Source organism: Macaca mulatta, chromosome 16, assembly GCF_049350105.2.
Source record: "Macaca mulatta isolate MMU2019108-1 chromosome 16, T2T-MMU8v2.0, whole genome shotgun sequence".
NCBI classification, from domain to species: Eukaryota; Metazoa; Chordata; class Mammalia; order Primates; family Cercopithecidae; genus Macaca; species Macaca mulatta.
Window position 1 is genome coordinate 64,020,883 of NC_133421.1, and position 17,645 is coordinate 64,038,527.

Consider the following 17,645-nt stretch of genomic DNA (forward strand, 5'->3'; position numbering starts at 1 on the left):
TGTACCACTCATTCTTCCCAAACTAAGAAAGGCCAAGGTCAGGGGAAGCTCACTGGGCACCTGCAGTGCACCAGGCACTTGTGATATGCCCTTCTGTCCATCGCATCATTCATTCCTGCATTCAGCAGCAGGTTCTGCTAGTCTGTTTCCAGGTGAAGCTCAGAGAGGTGAAGTCACAAACAGTGCAGCCTGGTTCAGACCAGAATGGGGAAGAGTGGGGATCATGAGGAGATGGAAGTAGAATCTGCAAGGTGGTGGGGAAGTGGGGGTGTTATGATTGAAGCACAATGGCCCAGGGAAGAGAAAGGGAAAGAACTGGCTCTGGCTCCCTCTCACAACTGGACTTGAGCTCTGCCCAGCTCTGCCTCTGGGCCCTGCTATTCCCCACGCCCACGCCCATGTTCCCAGACAGAGACCCCACCTCTGTTTACTGCCTCCAGCCAGCTCTGGGACCTGCCCCTGCCGCCACAACTGTCTTCTCCTGCCCTCCAGCCCACCCTATTCACGCAAATGAGCTGAACAAGGGCAGGTGAGCTGAGAATTGATTTATTAAGCACGTCCCTTGCCACCCTCCCACCTTAAAACAGTTCTCAGTATCAAAAGAAGCTAGCACAGGCCACCCGAGTCCCTGAGGTTGGAGTCCTAGCATAGCTCCCCTCCCTCAAAGAGGGACAAGGGGTCAGGGGCAGAGCAAAAATCCAGTCTGCTTCAACCACGGAGACTGCCTTTGGGACGGAAAACTTCTGGAGCTCCCTCCATTCTATCCCTGTGGGGCAGGAACATGCCAAGGCTGCTGGTAAATGGCAGGGGTCACCTTTACCAGAGTGCAGGCACAGTGTGGCCCCTGCCCGCCCTGAGGCCACCCTGGAACAGTAAGACCCTTTGGGGAGGAAAGAAACCAGACCCAGCCATAAGCTTTCTCCCCGTCTCCCTCAAATCGCCCCTTCCCCCTCCCCAAAGTCAGGCTATGGCAAAGGGGCTGGCAGCAGGGAAATGGGTGTTTTGGAGGGGAAGGCCAGCCATGCCAAGGCAAGGAGAAAAGGAGGCTGGAAAGAGCCCCGGACATCCCCATTTTCCTTCCTCTGTTCCTGAAGGGCTGCTTCTGGAGGGCACTGTTGTGTGGGGGCCCTGTGAGGTTTGCAGGGGGCTGGCAAAGGGGCACCAGACAGGGAACACGCACACAGGCAGCCTGGCCATGGAGAGGTCCTGGCTGTCCGCCCGGGTGGGGCCTTGGGCAGAACTGGCGCTCCACAAGTGATTATTGATGGTGACAGGATTCCCTCATCCTGCTCCAACCTCTCAACTGTGGACACATTCACTGGCAGCCACGCATCTCACACGCCCACCAGCACGCTCACACGCATGTTCCCCTAACCCACGCCAACCCACCCACCCCCTGCACACACACACTTTGAAACCACACCTCTTCCCCCACAACACCCCTCTCCACACTGCGCACCTAGGCCTGAGCTCACACACACCCAGGCCCATGCTCACCGCCCCGCCACCTATGCACTCAGTCTGGCCCACACTGCCGACACACGGTGGCAGGCTCTCAACCAGACAGCAGCATGAGATCCTTGCCCTGGCCCGGAAAGGGAGTGTGGTGAGGCCTCCTGGGAACCTGGCTAGGGCAATGATCAGGGTGAAACCCCTTCCCAAACCCAATCCCAGTAGCTTGGTTCCTCAAGATCCCGTGGGGAGAATCGCCTTGAACCTTGGCTGGCCAAAGAACAAGCATCCAGCACCACCTAGTGGTGTCCTGGAGGAGGGTGGGGGTTGGTAACAGAAGGCGACTCCCTGTATCCCCCTAAGGCCTGTGGTCCCCGGTCTCCCAGGTAGACAGACAGCTTTGGGACCCAGCCAAGCAGTGGGGGACGTGGGGAGGAAGCTGGTGGGGAGGAAACAGGCAGCTGTCCTCCCGGTAGAGCTAAGAACACACTCAGTTCCACCCCAGTTCAGCTCCAGGAGGCAGAGGGGCTGCCCATTCTCTAGTCCCAGATGCTGGGAGGCCTTTCCTAGAACAGGCTCCAAGGCTGGTGAGGGCCAGCAGGGGGTGGGCTGGCCACATGATTCTGGGCCCACATCCTTCACGTTCAATTTCAAGAAGTTGAAAGGAGAAAATGAATCATCTCAAGGGTTGAGGGGAGAAGGGAGGCCAGCAGGGCGGGGGCAGGATCCCCACTGGGGCAGACTCGCTCCCAAGGTCTTCAGTCCAGCTTGAACTTGGCCTCTGATTCCTTCAGCAGGTACAGGCTGTCATCTTCCAGAAAGCTGTGGGCCGAAGGAGCAGCCCATTGAGGCACACGGCTCTGAGAGCTCGCGTGGGGACAAGGGTGGGGTGCGTGCAGTCAAGGTGGGAAGGGGAGGATGGGCACACAGAGCCCCCAGTCTCCCCTGCGGAATGGGCAAGGAAGGGTCTAAAGAAGGTGAGCACCAGGCAGGGGGCAGCACTCACCTGAAAAAGAGGACGTGGACAGGGATGGTGCTGATGTGCCAGATGGCGTGGGCGTCCAGGACCCAGAAGAGCGGCGGGAAGTCAAGCAGCTCGAGCAGGGACAGCCCCTGCAGCAGCAAGACCACCACCATGCACTTGCGCACGTGAGGCAGCCGCTGCTGGTTCCACAGGCACCAGGCCAGCCACCACACCACGTTGACCAGGCCTGGGTGCCAGTGGGGGCAGGAGAGACTCATTGCTTCGGCTCCTTCTCCCCAAGGCCGCACCCAACATGCTCTCTGACCCCCGGATCATCCTCGGACTCTCCTCCCAGCCTCCTCTCTCTCCCACCTCAAATTCTTCTCCATTCCTCTACCCCAAGGGTTTCTCTAGAACCTCCTTCTCCAGGAATGGCACCAACCTCCCACTCGCACCCCAAGCTAGCACTTCTGCAGATGGCCCAAGCCCCCCAGAGCCTCACCAATAGCCACGTTGGCCACCAGGTTGTAGCCATAGTCGAAGCGGATGAGGCTCAGGTAGGAGACGTGCACGGTCAGCATTAGCAGCAGGAGAGCTCGGAAGGCACTGACCACAGCTGGGTGCTGCAGCCCCACAGTCCTGCCCCACCGTCCAGGGTTGCTCAGAGGGCGGGTGGCCCATCCCCAGAGCAGCATTCCCTGAAGCATCTCCTCCCCTCAACATCGGTACATGGTCCCTGAAGCCACTACCCCTTTCCCCATCAAAAAGGCCAGCTGGGCAGGCCTCCAACCCTCCCAGAGGCCTGGGGCCAAGTGCTACAGCTCCTTGTCAGGAGCCAGGGCCCCCAGTCCTACCCGAGTCCTCACCCAGGACAGCAGAAGTGGGGAGTGGGAAGGTGTTGGGAGACCAGTGAAGAAGGCCCTTGGGGCAGCATCCCCAGGGGAGGGCTGGGTGACCCCTTTCTGCCCCCAGGGCTCGATTTTGCCCCTGCAGCCACCCCAGCAGGCTTACCTGACACAGCATAGATAGATTGAGTGTAGGATGACGGTGGAGGCACAGAAGTAGTCCATTTTCTGAGGACAGGGAAAGGTGGTGAGAGACCAGCATGAGGCTTCACAAAGAGGACCCATGGGGATGGGGCAGGGAGGCCAGGGGTCCTGGGCCTGCCTATCACTGTTTCGCTCCAAGAGGACCCTCAGGGATGGGGCATGGAGGGCGGGGTCCTGGGCCTGCCTATCACTGTTTCACTCCAACTGAGCCTTGTGTTCACATCACTGTACAATTTTTGAAAAATGTGCTCAGGAACAAAGCTTTAGGGATGCTAGTGGAGGGTTCATGCTGAGGCTCCAGGACACGACAACCCTGCATAGAATTCAGAGCACAGTGTGGAGTCTGACAGCCATGGGGTCAAGTCCTGTGGCAACCCTTCACTAGTTGGGTGCCCCTAAGCATGCGGTCCACCTCTCAAAGGCTCAGCTGCCTCATCAGGCAAGAAGAGTGAATACTCATCCCCACCTGACGAGGCTCAATGAGGATCAAGGGCACCAACAGGTTTAGGATGCCCGCCCTGTACTCCTCCCAGTGCTCCTCAGAGGGAGTTGGCATGACCCTCTAGAGCCCCTCTGCCCGCTTCTGGGCTCCTCTGGAACCACCCTGTGCAGGAGGGGGAGCTGGAGGAGTGCTCACCTCTGTGAGGTCAGTGTCCCTGGTGTGGAAGACCGTGGACCAGAACCATGCGTTGAGAGACACCTGAGGAGGGAGGGGCTGGTGAGCATGCGGCCCCACACCCTGACCCCAAGGCAGGGACCCCCATAGGCTCACATCCATTTCACCTTTGGGAAGGAGCTCTGCGGGACAAGAAATGTGCTTTTCCTGCCCCTGGAGCCCTCTGAACAAACCTATGTCCCTCTACCCCCACCCAGCCAGGGTCCCTGGGGTGGACTTCCTGCCACCCCAAACCCCCAAGGCCACAGGGGGCTGCAGCCTCCACAGGTTCCGGCCTGGCCTGGGAACCAGTTCCGGCAGAGCCAAGCTCCCTAGTTACTCAATTGCTAAGACAACAGCCCCCAGGGGCCTTGCCTCCTCCTCCAACCGGCAGGTGTTGACAGCCCCACCCGGGCGCCCGGGGAGCCAGTGACCTCAGCCTCTGGGGGCGGGAACGAGGTGGGTGAGGTGGGTGGGGTGAAGGGGCTCGAGCCAGCTTGGGGTGTGTTCTGAGCAGCAGGGGAGGGAGATCAAGCAGATCCCACTGGGGCCCAGGCTCCCAGGAGGAGGGTGAACCAAGCCCAGCTTCCTCCTGGCTGGGCCTGCCCAACCCGCCAGACCAGTGGCTGCTCCCGAGCCTGGGAGGAGCAGAGGGCAGGACTGGAGGGGCCTCGGTGGGCCAGGGCCCAGGGGAATGTTTGAGGCCTTCTTCCTGGAAATTCGCTGCGTGGAAAAAGCACACAGGTTATCTAGCGAATGAGTCTGAGAGCTTGTGGGCGTTGGTGCTGGCACTGTCCACAGCAAAGGCCCAAACTGCTGAAAGCAGGGTGGGCTGAGGGGAAGGGCTGGGAAACCGTGACAACCAAAGGAACAGCGGGCCAGGCCGGGAATGGCCTGGAGGTGGGGAGGGATGCGCTGGGGTGGGACAGGCCTGGCGGAGATGAGGAAAGGCCAGGAACTGCTCAGTTGGCTCCAATGTACCAGGAAAACTGGCCAGGCGGGGGACAGAGGGAGAGGACAAGAAGCCACGCTCTCGGGCACGGCAGCAGGCGGGTCAGACAGTAAGATGCATTCCAAATGCAGGTCTGGGGAGCTTAGGAGAGAATGGAAGGAGAAGGGGTGCAGGTGGGGCAGAACTACTGCACAGCCAATGAGGTTCTTGGGGTGCCGAGCTCTGGAGGACGCAGGGCCACCTGGCACACCTGTCTGGCCCGGGCTCTGGGCTGAGCCTTGCTGCTTCTGCTCCTCTTGACCTGGGCAAAGGGCCCTGCTCTTCTCAGCCCAAGCTTCCCCTGGGACAAATCATGGCTCAAGTGAAACTTAGTTCCTTCCCAGCCTGGCGTTAGGCAGTGTGGTCTCGGGCAGGCTGCTTCCTCCTTTGAGGATGGCCACTCTGTCCCTTCCACCAGACTTGAGGCTCTGCCCTGCTGCAGCCCGCTCCCCAGAGACAGGCGTGGAGGCTGCAAAACGGGACTGAACCTGGTGGCTTCTCGGACACTGCTCCCACAGTCTGAAAAGCTTAGGGTCAGCATGGGGAGAGGAGCAGGCTTGGGCTGGAGACGGGGCCAGGCAATCACATGGACCAGGTCTCCCTGGCAGGCCAGGAACAGGGACATCCTTAGGGAGGAGAGTGGCCCTGGAGCCAGTGTGGGAGGGAGAAGGGGTGGGCGGCAGGGACTGGCAGCCAGCCAGGCCTCCTTGTCACCCACAGCAGGAAGGGGGAGGTGACAAGAGGACTGCAGGACTGAGCTAAGTGGCTCAGAACACCGAAAGCAGGGGGTGTGTGTGCGGGCAAACATGTGCGTAGGGCCACAGGATGGGTGGGGCTGCTGGGTCCCCTCTCCAACCGCCTCCCTGGGTGCCTTCTACTCAGAGACCCACCTGAAGCCTGGCCTCTGCACCCCTGAAAAGTCCCTCCCCCCTGGGGAGCATCCCACTCTGGGGGTGCTCCTCTTCTCACCCTTTCCTCAGATTTGGGAGGTAGTGTCATTAAGAATGCAAGCCCTAGAGCCAGACTGCCAGGGTTCAGTTCCTGGCTCTGCATTTCCTGTGTGTCCTTGGGCAAGTTATTTAGCCTTGCTGTGCCTCAGTTTTCTCATCTGCAAAATGGGAATAATCATAGTTGATAAGGCTTTAATGAGCAATACAAACACAGCGTACAGCACAGAGCCCAGAACAGGATGAAACATGAGTGTTCTCTCCACTTGCCTGACCCCGTCAGGAATCGACCCCAGCACGGAATCCCGTCAGCTTCCTATAGAACTGAGGCCCAAGAGGATGTCTGCCTCCCACTCTCCCCGCAGGCCAAAGATGTTTAGGCAGAGAAGGGGTGGTCTCCCAGCTGCCTAGGCCCACCCCCACAGCTCCAGGCTGGGGGAAGAGTGTCCAGTCTCCACAATGAGACAGAGTCTGCATTCAAGTCCTGCCTCAGCCACTAAGCAGCTGTGTGATCTTGGACACATAACCCAGTATGTGTGAGCCTCCACTGCCCCACCTACAAAACAGGTTCGTAATGATGCCCACCGCACAGGAGGCCGTGAGCACGAGGTCTGCAGAATGCCTGGCACCAAGGAACTCCTCTGAATGGCTGCTGGTTTTGTTGCCTGGTCCGTAGTAGGTGCCCATCAATGTCAATGTCAGTTTCCTTCATCAGGTCCAGTAGACTGACTCTCACCACGCCCCTTCACCTGCCCCTCAACTTCCCTTTCCTCAAGGGTCACAAGGTTCGAGGTCAAACTATGGGGCCCCAGGGTCTCTCCATTCCGGAACGGAGACACCTCAGCTATAGGAAAAGCCTCTCCTCCTTCCTCTGGAGCCGTGATCCCATTAATGTGAACCAAACAGATCCATTTCTCCTCACTCAGAGTTTGTCAGCAAGAGCAAGCAGAGGGGACAGATGGGCTTTGGAAGGAAGGAGAGCTCCAAGATGCCAAGGCACGGCTACTCTCGGACTCCTCGCCACGCTCGAGTGAACGGGGGCAGGCAGGGGAACTGACCAGGAGGGCGACAGGCTGCCCGGCAGGCACCCAGAGTTTTGCGTAAACACTGAGTAGAAGGGGTGGCCAGGGGCAGGGTGCCAGTGGGGGTGGAATCGGAGGCTGGGTGGAGGGAGAGCAAGAGGCTGTTTCAGTCTGTTGGAAATAAGAAAATCGAGACAAAAATATCACAGCCGTGAAACTGGTTGGATGCCAAGTGAGCCAGATCTGTCAGGAATTCGACCCGGCGCTAAGCCCCAGTGCTCGGGGCTGTCATTGACACCATGGCGGTGGGGACAAGTGGGGCTTAAAATAGCTTGGTGTCTCAGAAGTGGGGGAGGCAGAATGTTAAATATGACGCCTGCTGCCATCCTGGGCTCCTCCAGAGGCCACAATGTCTCACCCCCTGCCTCAGGCAGGGCAGGCCAGTCCCAGCTCACTCCTGACAGAAGAGAGAGAGGTGGATGAAGACGGAGAAGCTGAGAGAAGGAAGAGAAAGGTGGATGAAGACGGAGAAGCTGAGAGAAGGGAGAGAAAGGTGGGTGAAGACGGAGAAGCTGAGAGAAGGGAGAGAAAGGTGGATAAAACGGAGAAGGAGGGCTTTTTCCACCATCCCAAAGGATCCCTTGATTTCCCGCCATTGCCTGTTCCACTAGCTCTTGTCTGACCATGGGAAGTCCTTCCTGAAGTCTAATCATCATTCTACTACAGCCGCAACCTACCTCTTCTTAACAGAGGAAGAGAAGAATCGGTCCCCACCTACACAAACCACTCTACAGAGATGGTTTGGGCTTCCCACCACTTCACCCTCTTCTCTCTATACCTGAGGACCTTTCCTGACTGGATGAAGGCCTGGGGAATTGGTTTGGCGTTCCAGCATTGGCACATGGCAGGGGCCCCTGCTCCGTAAAGTCAAAGACACATGGTATGTGGAGCTTTGGTGGGCTCCCCACCCCCTGCCAGGCTGCCCCCCAGCCCAAGCCCAGGCCTAAATGGCAAGGCAAGGGCTGCTTTCTTGTGCCAATGTTATCAAGAGCCCTGATGGGGGGCAGGGTCTCCTCATTTCCCAGAGGCAAAGCTGAGGTACCCTTCCCCAAGACTTAGCCCGGAGTGGGTGAGGGACCTTGCCTTCCTACCCTCACCCCAACAGAAATCAGGAGCCTCAGTGCCCCAGAAGGCCCAGGTCAAAGTCCACTGCCACATCCTCCATATAGCTCAGGATCCCTCCCTCCTGCAGAAACTCACAGGGCAACTGGAAACAAGAGCAACTGGGAAAACCAAACTAGGCTATCCACAGGAGTGTGGGTTCTGAGGCTTTGCCCCTCGAAGGCCTAGTGAGAGCATGACGGGATCCCATGTCCCAGAACCCCATATTCCATAAGACACACAGGCCCCTGTGTACCCTAGGATACACAGGCCCCACTATCTGCCTTCTACCACCCCAACATCCAACATCTCCTGCTTTTTCTGTTCGGTTTTTTTTTTTTGAGATGGAGTCTCGCCCAGTTGCCCAGGCTGAAGTGCAGTGGCGCAACCTTGGCTCACTCTAACCTCCGCCTCCTGGGTTTAAGCAATTATCATGTTTCAGCCTCCCGGGTAGCTGGGATTACAGGCACCCACCACCACGCCTGGCTAATTTTTGTATTTTTAGTAGAGGCGGGGTTTCACCATGTTAGCCAGGCTGGTCTTAACTCCTGACCTCAGATGATCCACCTGCCTCGGCCTCCCAAAGTGCTGGGATTACAGACATGAGCCACCATGCCTGGCCATCTCCTGCTTTTTCTCTAGGGTCCCTAGTCACATTGGACTGCAGGCTACCCTGGGGAAGTGTGACCCCCCTCTTCAAGAAGGAAGCTGAGTTGCAGATACCATTGAGGTGAAAGATCCGAGAATCAGGGACGACAAGACTAGAGCTGTGAAGTGACCCCTGGCCTCTGGCACATGCTAAAAGGCAAGGGGTGGGACCCTCTGAGGTCCCCTCAGGCCTGTGGGCTATCTGAGGAGGCTCTAAGCTTCTTCAGAGTTCAGGCAGGGCTGTCCCATGCTCTCTAGTTGAGGTGGGGACAAGGGGGTGGTACCTGCTGTGGGCCCAGACAAGCAGTGTCCGTGGAAGAACCCCAAAGGAGAGGAGACAGGTGTAACCTCCTCAGTTTCCCTGCCCTTCCTGCTTTCTTAGCCAGGACTAAATTTGCTTCGCTCCGAGAGGCCTACACAGGAAGTGGTGGCTTTATCTCACCCAGCCTATGACAGTGTGTGCCGATGCCAGGCCCTGCCTATATCAGAGCCCCTAGCCCTCAGCCTGGCACTCAGGGGCCTCTCTGCTCCATCTAGTCTTCTTCTACCCCCATTCACACAGCTACAATGGGGCCAAGGTTTCCTGGAATGCTGGAATTCAATCCCCTGTCCCCACACATGTATGTGTCTAAGCCTTGCCAGGCCTGCAAGTCCCAGATTAAACCTCTCCTCCTCCCCAGGCTTCCCTGGCCTGGCAGACTTCCTCAGTTAGAGGACATGGTCTCCCCACCTCACAACTCCCAGGGCTCTCTACCGGAGCACCCCTTGACTCTGCCTGCTGTCCGCTGCCCAGGCTGCCCAGACCTGCACCTCCCACTATGCTTAGCTCCCTGGGGCAGGAGGTTCAGCCCCCACAAGTGCTAAACCCTGTCTCCACCCCCAGCAAATGCTCCACGAACACTCATCACAGGACATGCAGTGGCCTAGAAGAAGAGCTAAGTTCTCAGGCCCTGGAGCCAGACAGCCCTGGACGCCAACCCTGTCTTCACTCCTTGCTAACTTGTTGTTCATTTTGGGCAAGTTTTTTTCCCCTCTGAGCCTAACTCAGAGCTCATAAGGGTACCATGAGGATGAAATAAGGAAATGTATGTAAAGTGCTTCAGACAAGCCTGTCATATGGCTCGTGTTCCTTAACTTATCACAATTATTATTAATAGAATAGGAAGTATTAAGGAAGGTCAATATTTCCCAGAAGTTTATCAACCTCCTTCCCTGACCTCCTTCCCATGCCCACCTCCCAAGTCTAAGGCTCGGCCTGGACTTCGCAGCACACCCCAGCTATCAGCTTTCCTAAGGTTCTAGAGACCTCTGTATCTCCAGATTCCGGGGTCTCCTTCAGTTCTCATGTGCAAAATTCAGGACAGCAGAAGCCTCTCTCCTTCCTGTGCTTGTCCCGGAAGGCACAATCCAAGCACACTATCTCCCAGTTCTCTACCTGCCCCTCCGGCTACTCCTTCTGTCTCTGTGTCTGGCTCATCTTCCTCTAGCCAGCCATTACGTTTTGGGGTTCCCCAGGGCTTTGCCCTAGATCCCTTCTCTTTTCACTAAGTTCTCCTGGGGTGATCTCATCCACACCCACAGCTTCTATCACTGTCTTTTTTTTTTTTTTTTTTTTAAAGACAGGTCTCCCTTTGTCACCCAGGCTGGAGCGACAAGAGTACAGTAACAGGATCACAGCTCACTGCAGCCTCGACCTCCTGGGCTCCAGCAATCCTCCCACCTCAGCCTCCTACTAGCTGGGACCACAGGTATGTGCCATCAGGCCTGGCTTATTTTTTTTGTATTTTTGGTAGAGACAGGGTTTCGCCATGTTGCCCAGGCTGGTCTGGAACTTGTGAGCTCAAGCAATCCGCCCACCTCAGCCTCCCAAAGTACTGGAACCACAGGTGGGAGCACCGCGCCCGGCCCCAATCACTGTCTTATAAGCAGAAACACAAGGGGTCATCCCTTATTCCTCTTCCCTCATCTAATCCACTCTTGAAGTTTGTCAGCATAGCCAAGATGTTGAAAGTGTGGACTCTGGAGCCAGATGCCTGGATTCAAACCCTGGCTTGGTGACCTGTGGCTGGACTTAACCTTTTCAGTCCTTGGTTTCCTCATCCATAAACTGGGGATGAAAATAATAATACCTATAAGCTGTGTTAAATAAAAATTACGGGAGGCCATTGTTCCAGATTGAGCCCCCACACTACACCCAAGGGAGCAGACCAAAATCAAGTCACTCATGTTAAATTTCACATAATCAAACCGAAACTTTTTTTTTTTTTTTTTGAGATGGAGTTTCACTCTTGTTGCACAGGCTGGAGTGCAATGGCGTGATCTTGGCTCACTGCAACCTCTGCCTCCCAGGTTCAAGTGATTTTCCTTCCTCAGCCTCCCAAGTATCTGGGATTACAGGCATGCAACACCACGCCCAGCTAATTTTGTATTTTTAGTAGAGACGGGGTTTCTCCACGTTGGTCAGGCTGGTCTCGAACTCCCGACCTCAGGTGATCCGCCCTCCTCGGCCTCCCAAAGTGCTGGGATTACAGGCATGAGTCACCGCACTTGACCTTCAAACTGAAACTTTAAGGGAACTGATAGGTTCCAAAACAGCCCACTTTTCCTGAAAACAGGAGCGTCCAGTCTACCCAAGTAAGGAAGTCTCCTCTGCTTTAACCCTTATAAAAAAAACCCTGATGTTAACCAATCAGGTTTCTTTCTATGGTTCCGATTCCTGGTTCCCACCTTACAAAACCCACTGTTCTGCTATTGCCCAGTGGAAATTTGCATTCTATTTTGTAGAATGGAGGCTGCCCCAATTCACGAATCACAAATTAAAGCCAATTGGATCTATAAGTAAGTTTGCTGTAATTTGCCTTTTGCCACTTATTATGGATGAACAAGGTTAACACTTATTAAATGCTTAGAGTGATGCCTGGTAAACAGTATGAGCTATGTACGTATTTGTTAAGGAAATAAAATAAATTTTTAAAGAGTTTTAATGTCATCTCTAAAACACAGCTCAAGTTTACTTCTCTCCAATGCTCAAGACCCATGCCACCTCTCTAGTCTAGCTACTGGGCCCTGTGCTAAAACTACCAACTGGTCTATTGCATCCACTCCCGCCCCCTCCAATCTGTTCTCTACACAGTAGCCAGAATGAGCTTTCCAAAGGACAAATCTATTCATGAAACCACTTTTCTCCGCAACCCTCATTTAAAATCCCTCCGTAGGCTGAGCGTGGTGGCTCATGCCTGTAATCCCAGCACTTTGGGAGGGCGAGGAGGGTAGATCACGAGGTCAGGAGTTCAAGACCAGCCTGACCAACATAGTGAAACCCCCTGTCTACTAAAAATACAAAAATTAGCCAGGCATGGTGGCACATGCCTGTAGTCCCAGCTGCTCAGGAGGCTGAGTCAGGAGAATCGCTTGAACTGGGAGGCAGAGGTTGCAGTGAACCAAGATAGCGCCACTGCACTCCAGCTGGGGCAACAGAGTAGGACTTTGTCTCAAATAAAATAAAATAAAATAAAATAAAATAAAATAAAATAAAATAAAATCCCTCTGTGCTTCCTGATGCTTTGAGAGTCAAGATCTCCAATGTGAGGCTCTCCATGGCTGGCCACATCCACCACCCATCAGTCTGCCCAGCTCACACCTACTCTCTGATTTCCTGCATGTCAGGCTGCCTGGAACGACCCTCACTCTCTCCCACCTGGGCACTCTCTAAGACTTCTCTTTAGAAGTCTTCCACTACTCTTCTCAAATTTACCTAGTTAACATTCATGCATCCTTCCCACCTTACCTTTAATGCCCCTTCCCCGGGGAAGCCTTCCCTGACAGCCCCATGCTGGTCTCTGTCTGCCATTACATGCACCCCTGAAGCACCTCTCTCCGACTGCACTTTTCCATAGGTGTACTCTTACATTCAATTGTATGATTAGCACCAGAGGGCAGACTTCTGGATCTCCAGTACCCAGTGAAGTGCCTGGCATATAGTAGGTACTCAACACCTGAGTGAATGGCTTCCGTGACAGCAGGAAGGTGAGTGAGTGGAAATTTTTTCCTTAAGGCTTACAGGGGTAGCTCTGACCTAGAGACATCCATTGCACCCTTTTATTCTCATGCCCTTCCCAAGGCTTTCATGGTTCATATCTGCACCCCAGTCTGTGATTATCACACTATATCAGGCCCTGAATACAGCTCTTCAAACCAGTCATACTGTAAAGCTGACAGCCCTTTCTGCACCTGCAGATGTAACCATACCTGGGCTTCTCCAGGGATAGTCTAAGCCTAAGCTGAGCTCGCCGGGTGCAGTGACTCATGCCTGTAATCCCCGCACTTTGGGAGGCTGAGGCGGGTGGATCACCTGAGGTCAGGAGTTCAAGACCAGCCTGATCAACATGGAGAAACCCCATTTCTACTAAAAATACAAAATTAGCCAGGCGTGGTGGCATGCACCTGTAATCCCAACTACTTGGGAGGCTGAGGCAGGAGAATCGCTTGAACCCAGGAAGTAGAGGTTACAGTGAGCCAAGACTGCGCCATTTGCACTCCAGCCTGGGTGACACAGCGAGACTCCATCTCAAAAAAAAAAAACAAAGACTAGGCTGAGCTCTAGACAGAGACTATGGCTGTGACTCCGCACCAGGCCTGGGCTGGAATTGAGATTACTCCAAGTCCTCCAGAGGGGCCCTTGGAAAGACCTGTGGTCCCAGCAACCTTTTGTGCTTGTAAACTGTCCTACTGGGTCTTTCAGTGGCTTCCTTCTTCGGGACAAGAAAAATGCCCTTCTTTCCTCTCTCCTTCCCAAACAGCCTGACCTAGGGCTCTGCTGGAAACGTAAGGCCCGATTTAGCACCCTCCCTGTTTTCTCCCCAGGCCTTACCACCCTGTAGTTGCAACTTTAGCCCTGGAAAACAGAGGGGAAGCTGGTAAGTAGAAGCCCTGTTGGGTGTTAATAGGGATATAGAGTTCCTCCTTCCTAGATAAGGGGAGACAGCAGGAGTCCTGCTAGGTTACCTACCCAGGCGAAGGCCACACAGGTGTGGTACATAGGGGAGGAGGCTGGCACGAAGGTGCGGTAGCGGCAGAGCATCACCAGGCTGGCTAGGCCATTGAGAAAAGAGGCCACGGCAGATGCCGGTTCTTGAAAGAACAGGAACCGGGAGAAGGGCCACTGAAAAAGGAGCAGATGAAGGGGGTTTGAGGGGCAGGCAACCCTCAACTGGCCCAGTCCACCTATTCTTGACATGCTGCAGCAACAGGTCCTCAGCTGGGTCCTCAGCTCTGGAGTTTGACCAAAGCCTCAGGTTCAGTACCTCTTCAGACCAGTGAGCCCCCCTCCAGCGCCTGGTTAAGGGTTACACCCCCATCCTGGCCAGCAGGCACAGCACTGTAAGCCCTGATCTCTGGGAAGACCAGATGGGTCAGGGTAGATGACTCAGTATGGCCTGGTGGAAACAGCACAGAGTTGTCATCCAGAAGACACAGGTCCCAACCCCTCCTCTACCACTGAGCCTCAGCTCACTCTGTGAAAAACGGGGGCGAATACTTCCTGCCAACCTCAACAGGCCAGAATGAGATAATACTGGATTGAAAGATACCAGCAGGCTGGGCACAGTGGCTCACACCTGTAATCCCAGCACTTTGGGAAGCCGAGGCGGGAGGATCACAAGGTCAGGAGATTGAGACCATCCTGGCTAACACGGTGACACCCTGTCTCTACTAAAAAAAAAAAAAAAATACAAAAAATTAGCCGGGCGTGGTGGCATGCGCGCCTGTAGTCCCAGCTACTTGGGAGGCTGAGGCAGGAGAATTGTTTGAACCTGGGAGGTAGAGGTTGCAATGAGCCAAGATTGTGCCACTGCACTCCAGCCTGGGCGACAGAGGGAGACTCCGTCTAAAAAAAAAAAAAAAAAAAGAAAGAAAGAAAGGTACCAGCAAACTGTGCCTCGCTGGACAAGCTGAAGCGTATTACTATGGATCCAGACCCCTACTGGAGAAGCAACAGGAAACATGCCACAGTAGGTAAGGGAATTTGTCCCTGCAGTAAGGTGGGCATCTCAACCACTCTAAGAGGCCCAGCACCACTCTCTGGGGAGACTCCAAAGCCTTCCAGATATTGCTACTCCAAATCCAGAGGCAGGACACATGGGTCCTATCCAATTCTATGGAAACCAGCAGATTTTGGGGAGAACAGGTACCCGCCTCAAACACACACCCATCACCCCACGCCTCAGACTGCTTGGACAGTGTGGTCCAACCAGGGGGTATCTTACTCCTACCACACTACTACCATATGCCTACCCTGACCCTCCAACTCACCTTGCCATGGAACTGAGGCACTTTGTGACCTTCCTGGAGGTAGAGACCAACGGTGACCCACATACACTCATACTTACAGTCGTCCCGACAGGTCCAGCCTGAAAACAGACAAATGTGGCCTGGTGAACTCCCCAGCACAGAGAGGAAAGACAGCATGAATGGGTCTAAGCTCAAATACAGGCCAAGAGGGCCTGTAGGTTGGAGAGAACCAGGAGAAATCTCAAAATTCTAGCTTCCCATTTGAATGAATGAGAGATGGGGAGACGTACACATAGGGGAAGGTGTATATATGTATGCATATTTTAGTGAGCAATTAGAGATATTTGTCTTTTTTTTTTCTTTTTTTTTGAGACGGAGTCTCACTCTGCTGCCCAGGCTGGAGTGCAGTGGCCGGATCTCAGCTCACTGCAAGCTCCACCTCCTGGGTTTACGCCATTCTCCTGCCTCAGCCTCCTGAGTAGCTGGGACTACAGGCGCCCGCCACCATGCCTGGCTAGTTTTTTTGTATTTTTTAGTAGAGACGGGGTTTCACCATGTTAGTGAGGATGGTCTCGATCTCCTGACCTTGTGATCCACCTGCCTCGGCCTCCCAAAGTGTTGGGATTACAGGCTTGAGCCACGGCGCCCGGCGTTTTTTGTTTTTTTTTTGACACAAAGTTTTGCTCTTGTTGCCCAGGCTGGAGTGCAATGGTGCAATCTCGGTTCACTGCAACCTCCGCCCCCTGGGTTCAAGCGATTCTCCTGCCTCAGCCTCCCGAGTAGCTGGGATTACAGGCATGCACCACAACACCTGGCTAATTTTGTATTTTTAGTAGAGATGGGGTTTCTCCATGTTGGTCAGGCTGGTCTTGAACTCCCAACCTCTGCCTGCCTCTGCCTCCCAAAGTGCTGGAATTACAGGCACAAGCCACCGTGCCTGGCTTTTTTTTTTTTTTTTTTTTTTTTTGAGACCGGGTCTCACTCTTTCATCCAGGCTGCGGTACAGTGGGGAGATCATGGCTCACCACAGCCTTGATCCCCTTGGCTCAAATGATCCTCCCACCTCAGCCTCCCAAGTAGCTGAGACCACAATGTCTGGCTAATTCTTTTAACTTTTGTAGAGATGGCATCTTGTCATGTTGCCTAGGCTAGTCTTGAACTCCAGGGCTCAAATGATCTTTCTACCTTGGCAAACATTTCCTCTCCTTTTGCTCAAGTCCATCAAGATCCTGGCATCTGATGAACTCATCTATGGAAACCTGGGCTTATGTTTGTCCTTCCTGAATATAGGATTTGCTCTTACTCTCCTGGAAAGAGTTCTTGCTATCTTACCCCCTTCCTATGAAAATGAAGCTCAAATTCTTCAACCTGACTTTTGAGGCTCCAAATTGCCTTTTCAACCATATTGGTCACTACTCCTGTTCATGTACCCTGCTCCCTGAGTAAATAAAGCTCCTGGATGTGCCCACATCTGCCCAGGGCATCCATTCTCTCTGTTCCCTCTGTCTGGAATGCAAAGTGGCATAATAGTAAAGAGGACAAGCTTGTGGTCAAACAGGCCAGAACTGGAAACTCCACTTTACCACATACTGGCTGTGTGACCTTGGGCAGGGCATTTAATCTCTCTAATCCCCATCTGTACAACTGGGATTAGAGAAACTATCTCAAAGGGTGTGATAAAAATTACCGGACATACTGTGACATCTGTCACACACTGAGTGCTCAATACGTTGGTTCTTTGCCCACTATGGTCCAAATTGAAAGTACCAGTCCAAAGTCCCTCCTTCACACAAAACGTTCCAAGATGATCCCTGCCCCCAACTCTTCAAAGCCAGAACCCACACCTTCCTATCCCAAACACTTCTTAATCTAAGAGTCTTTCAGGGGCTCAAATCATTCTCTGCCTTGCACTTGAGAAGGCTCATGTCCCCGTGGGGACTGTGAGTCCCAATGTGTGGGACCCTGGTCTGATTTCTGTGCCATTCCTAGACATTGTAGCCTGAATGTATTTAATAAATACCCTTTTGACTGAATAAATAAGTAAATGAAAGCTTCTGGGAAAGTAAGAGAGGCTGGTAAGGCTCTCATCACCTTAGGGGCTTCACTCACATTCATTAGAGACCTCATGTGGAAACTAAGGTTCAGGGATTGCAGAGGCGTATTGGGGGCGCAGGGGGCGGGAGCAAGACAAATGGGCGGGGCTTACCGTGGGGGTGGGGCTTACCTGCTAGACTCATGTAGATTGGCTGGCGGGAGCGGAAGTGATTCAGAGCGCCCCCAGAGCAGTTCTGCTCTTCGCACTGCAGTACGCAATCGCGGTACACCGGCTCACGGTCGCCCTGGGAGCCGCTCGCCAGCGCCGCGGCCCCAGCTAGCAGGACCAACCGCGCCGCCCGACCGGCCATCCTTTCTCCCTGGCTCGCCGCCGGGGGAGGAGCTTAGGAGTATGTGAAGCTTCCACTTCCGGA

General features: G+C 54.4%; 1 protein-coding gene across 12 annotated transcripts; it reads right to left on the minus strand.

Annotated features, from left to right (window-relative positions):
- Positions 1 to 530: 530 nt before the first annotated feature.
- PGAP3 (post-GPI attachment to proteins phospholipase 3) lies at positions 531 to 17,627 on the minus strand. 12 transcript variants are annotated; one of them, XR_001440447.3, is made up of 8 exons: positions 17,402 to 17,627; positions 15,199 to 15,296; positions 13,898 to 14,050; positions 4,103 to 4,165; positions 3,428 to 3,489; positions 2,919 to 3,055; positions 2,459 to 2,565; positions 531 to 2,274 (listed from the first exon to the last, which is right to left on the minus strand). XR_001440447.3 is itself a non-coding variant. In XM_077968597.1 (8 exons), the coding sequence occupies exons 1-8, from the start codon at positions 17,580 to 17,582 to the stop codon at positions 2,211 to 2,213; spliced, it is 1,035 nt and encodes a 344-aa protein (XP_077824723.1). In that variant the 5' UTR covers positions 17,583 to 17,627; the 3' UTR covers positions 531 to 2,210.
- Positions 17,628 to 17,645: the final 18 nt, after the last annotated feature.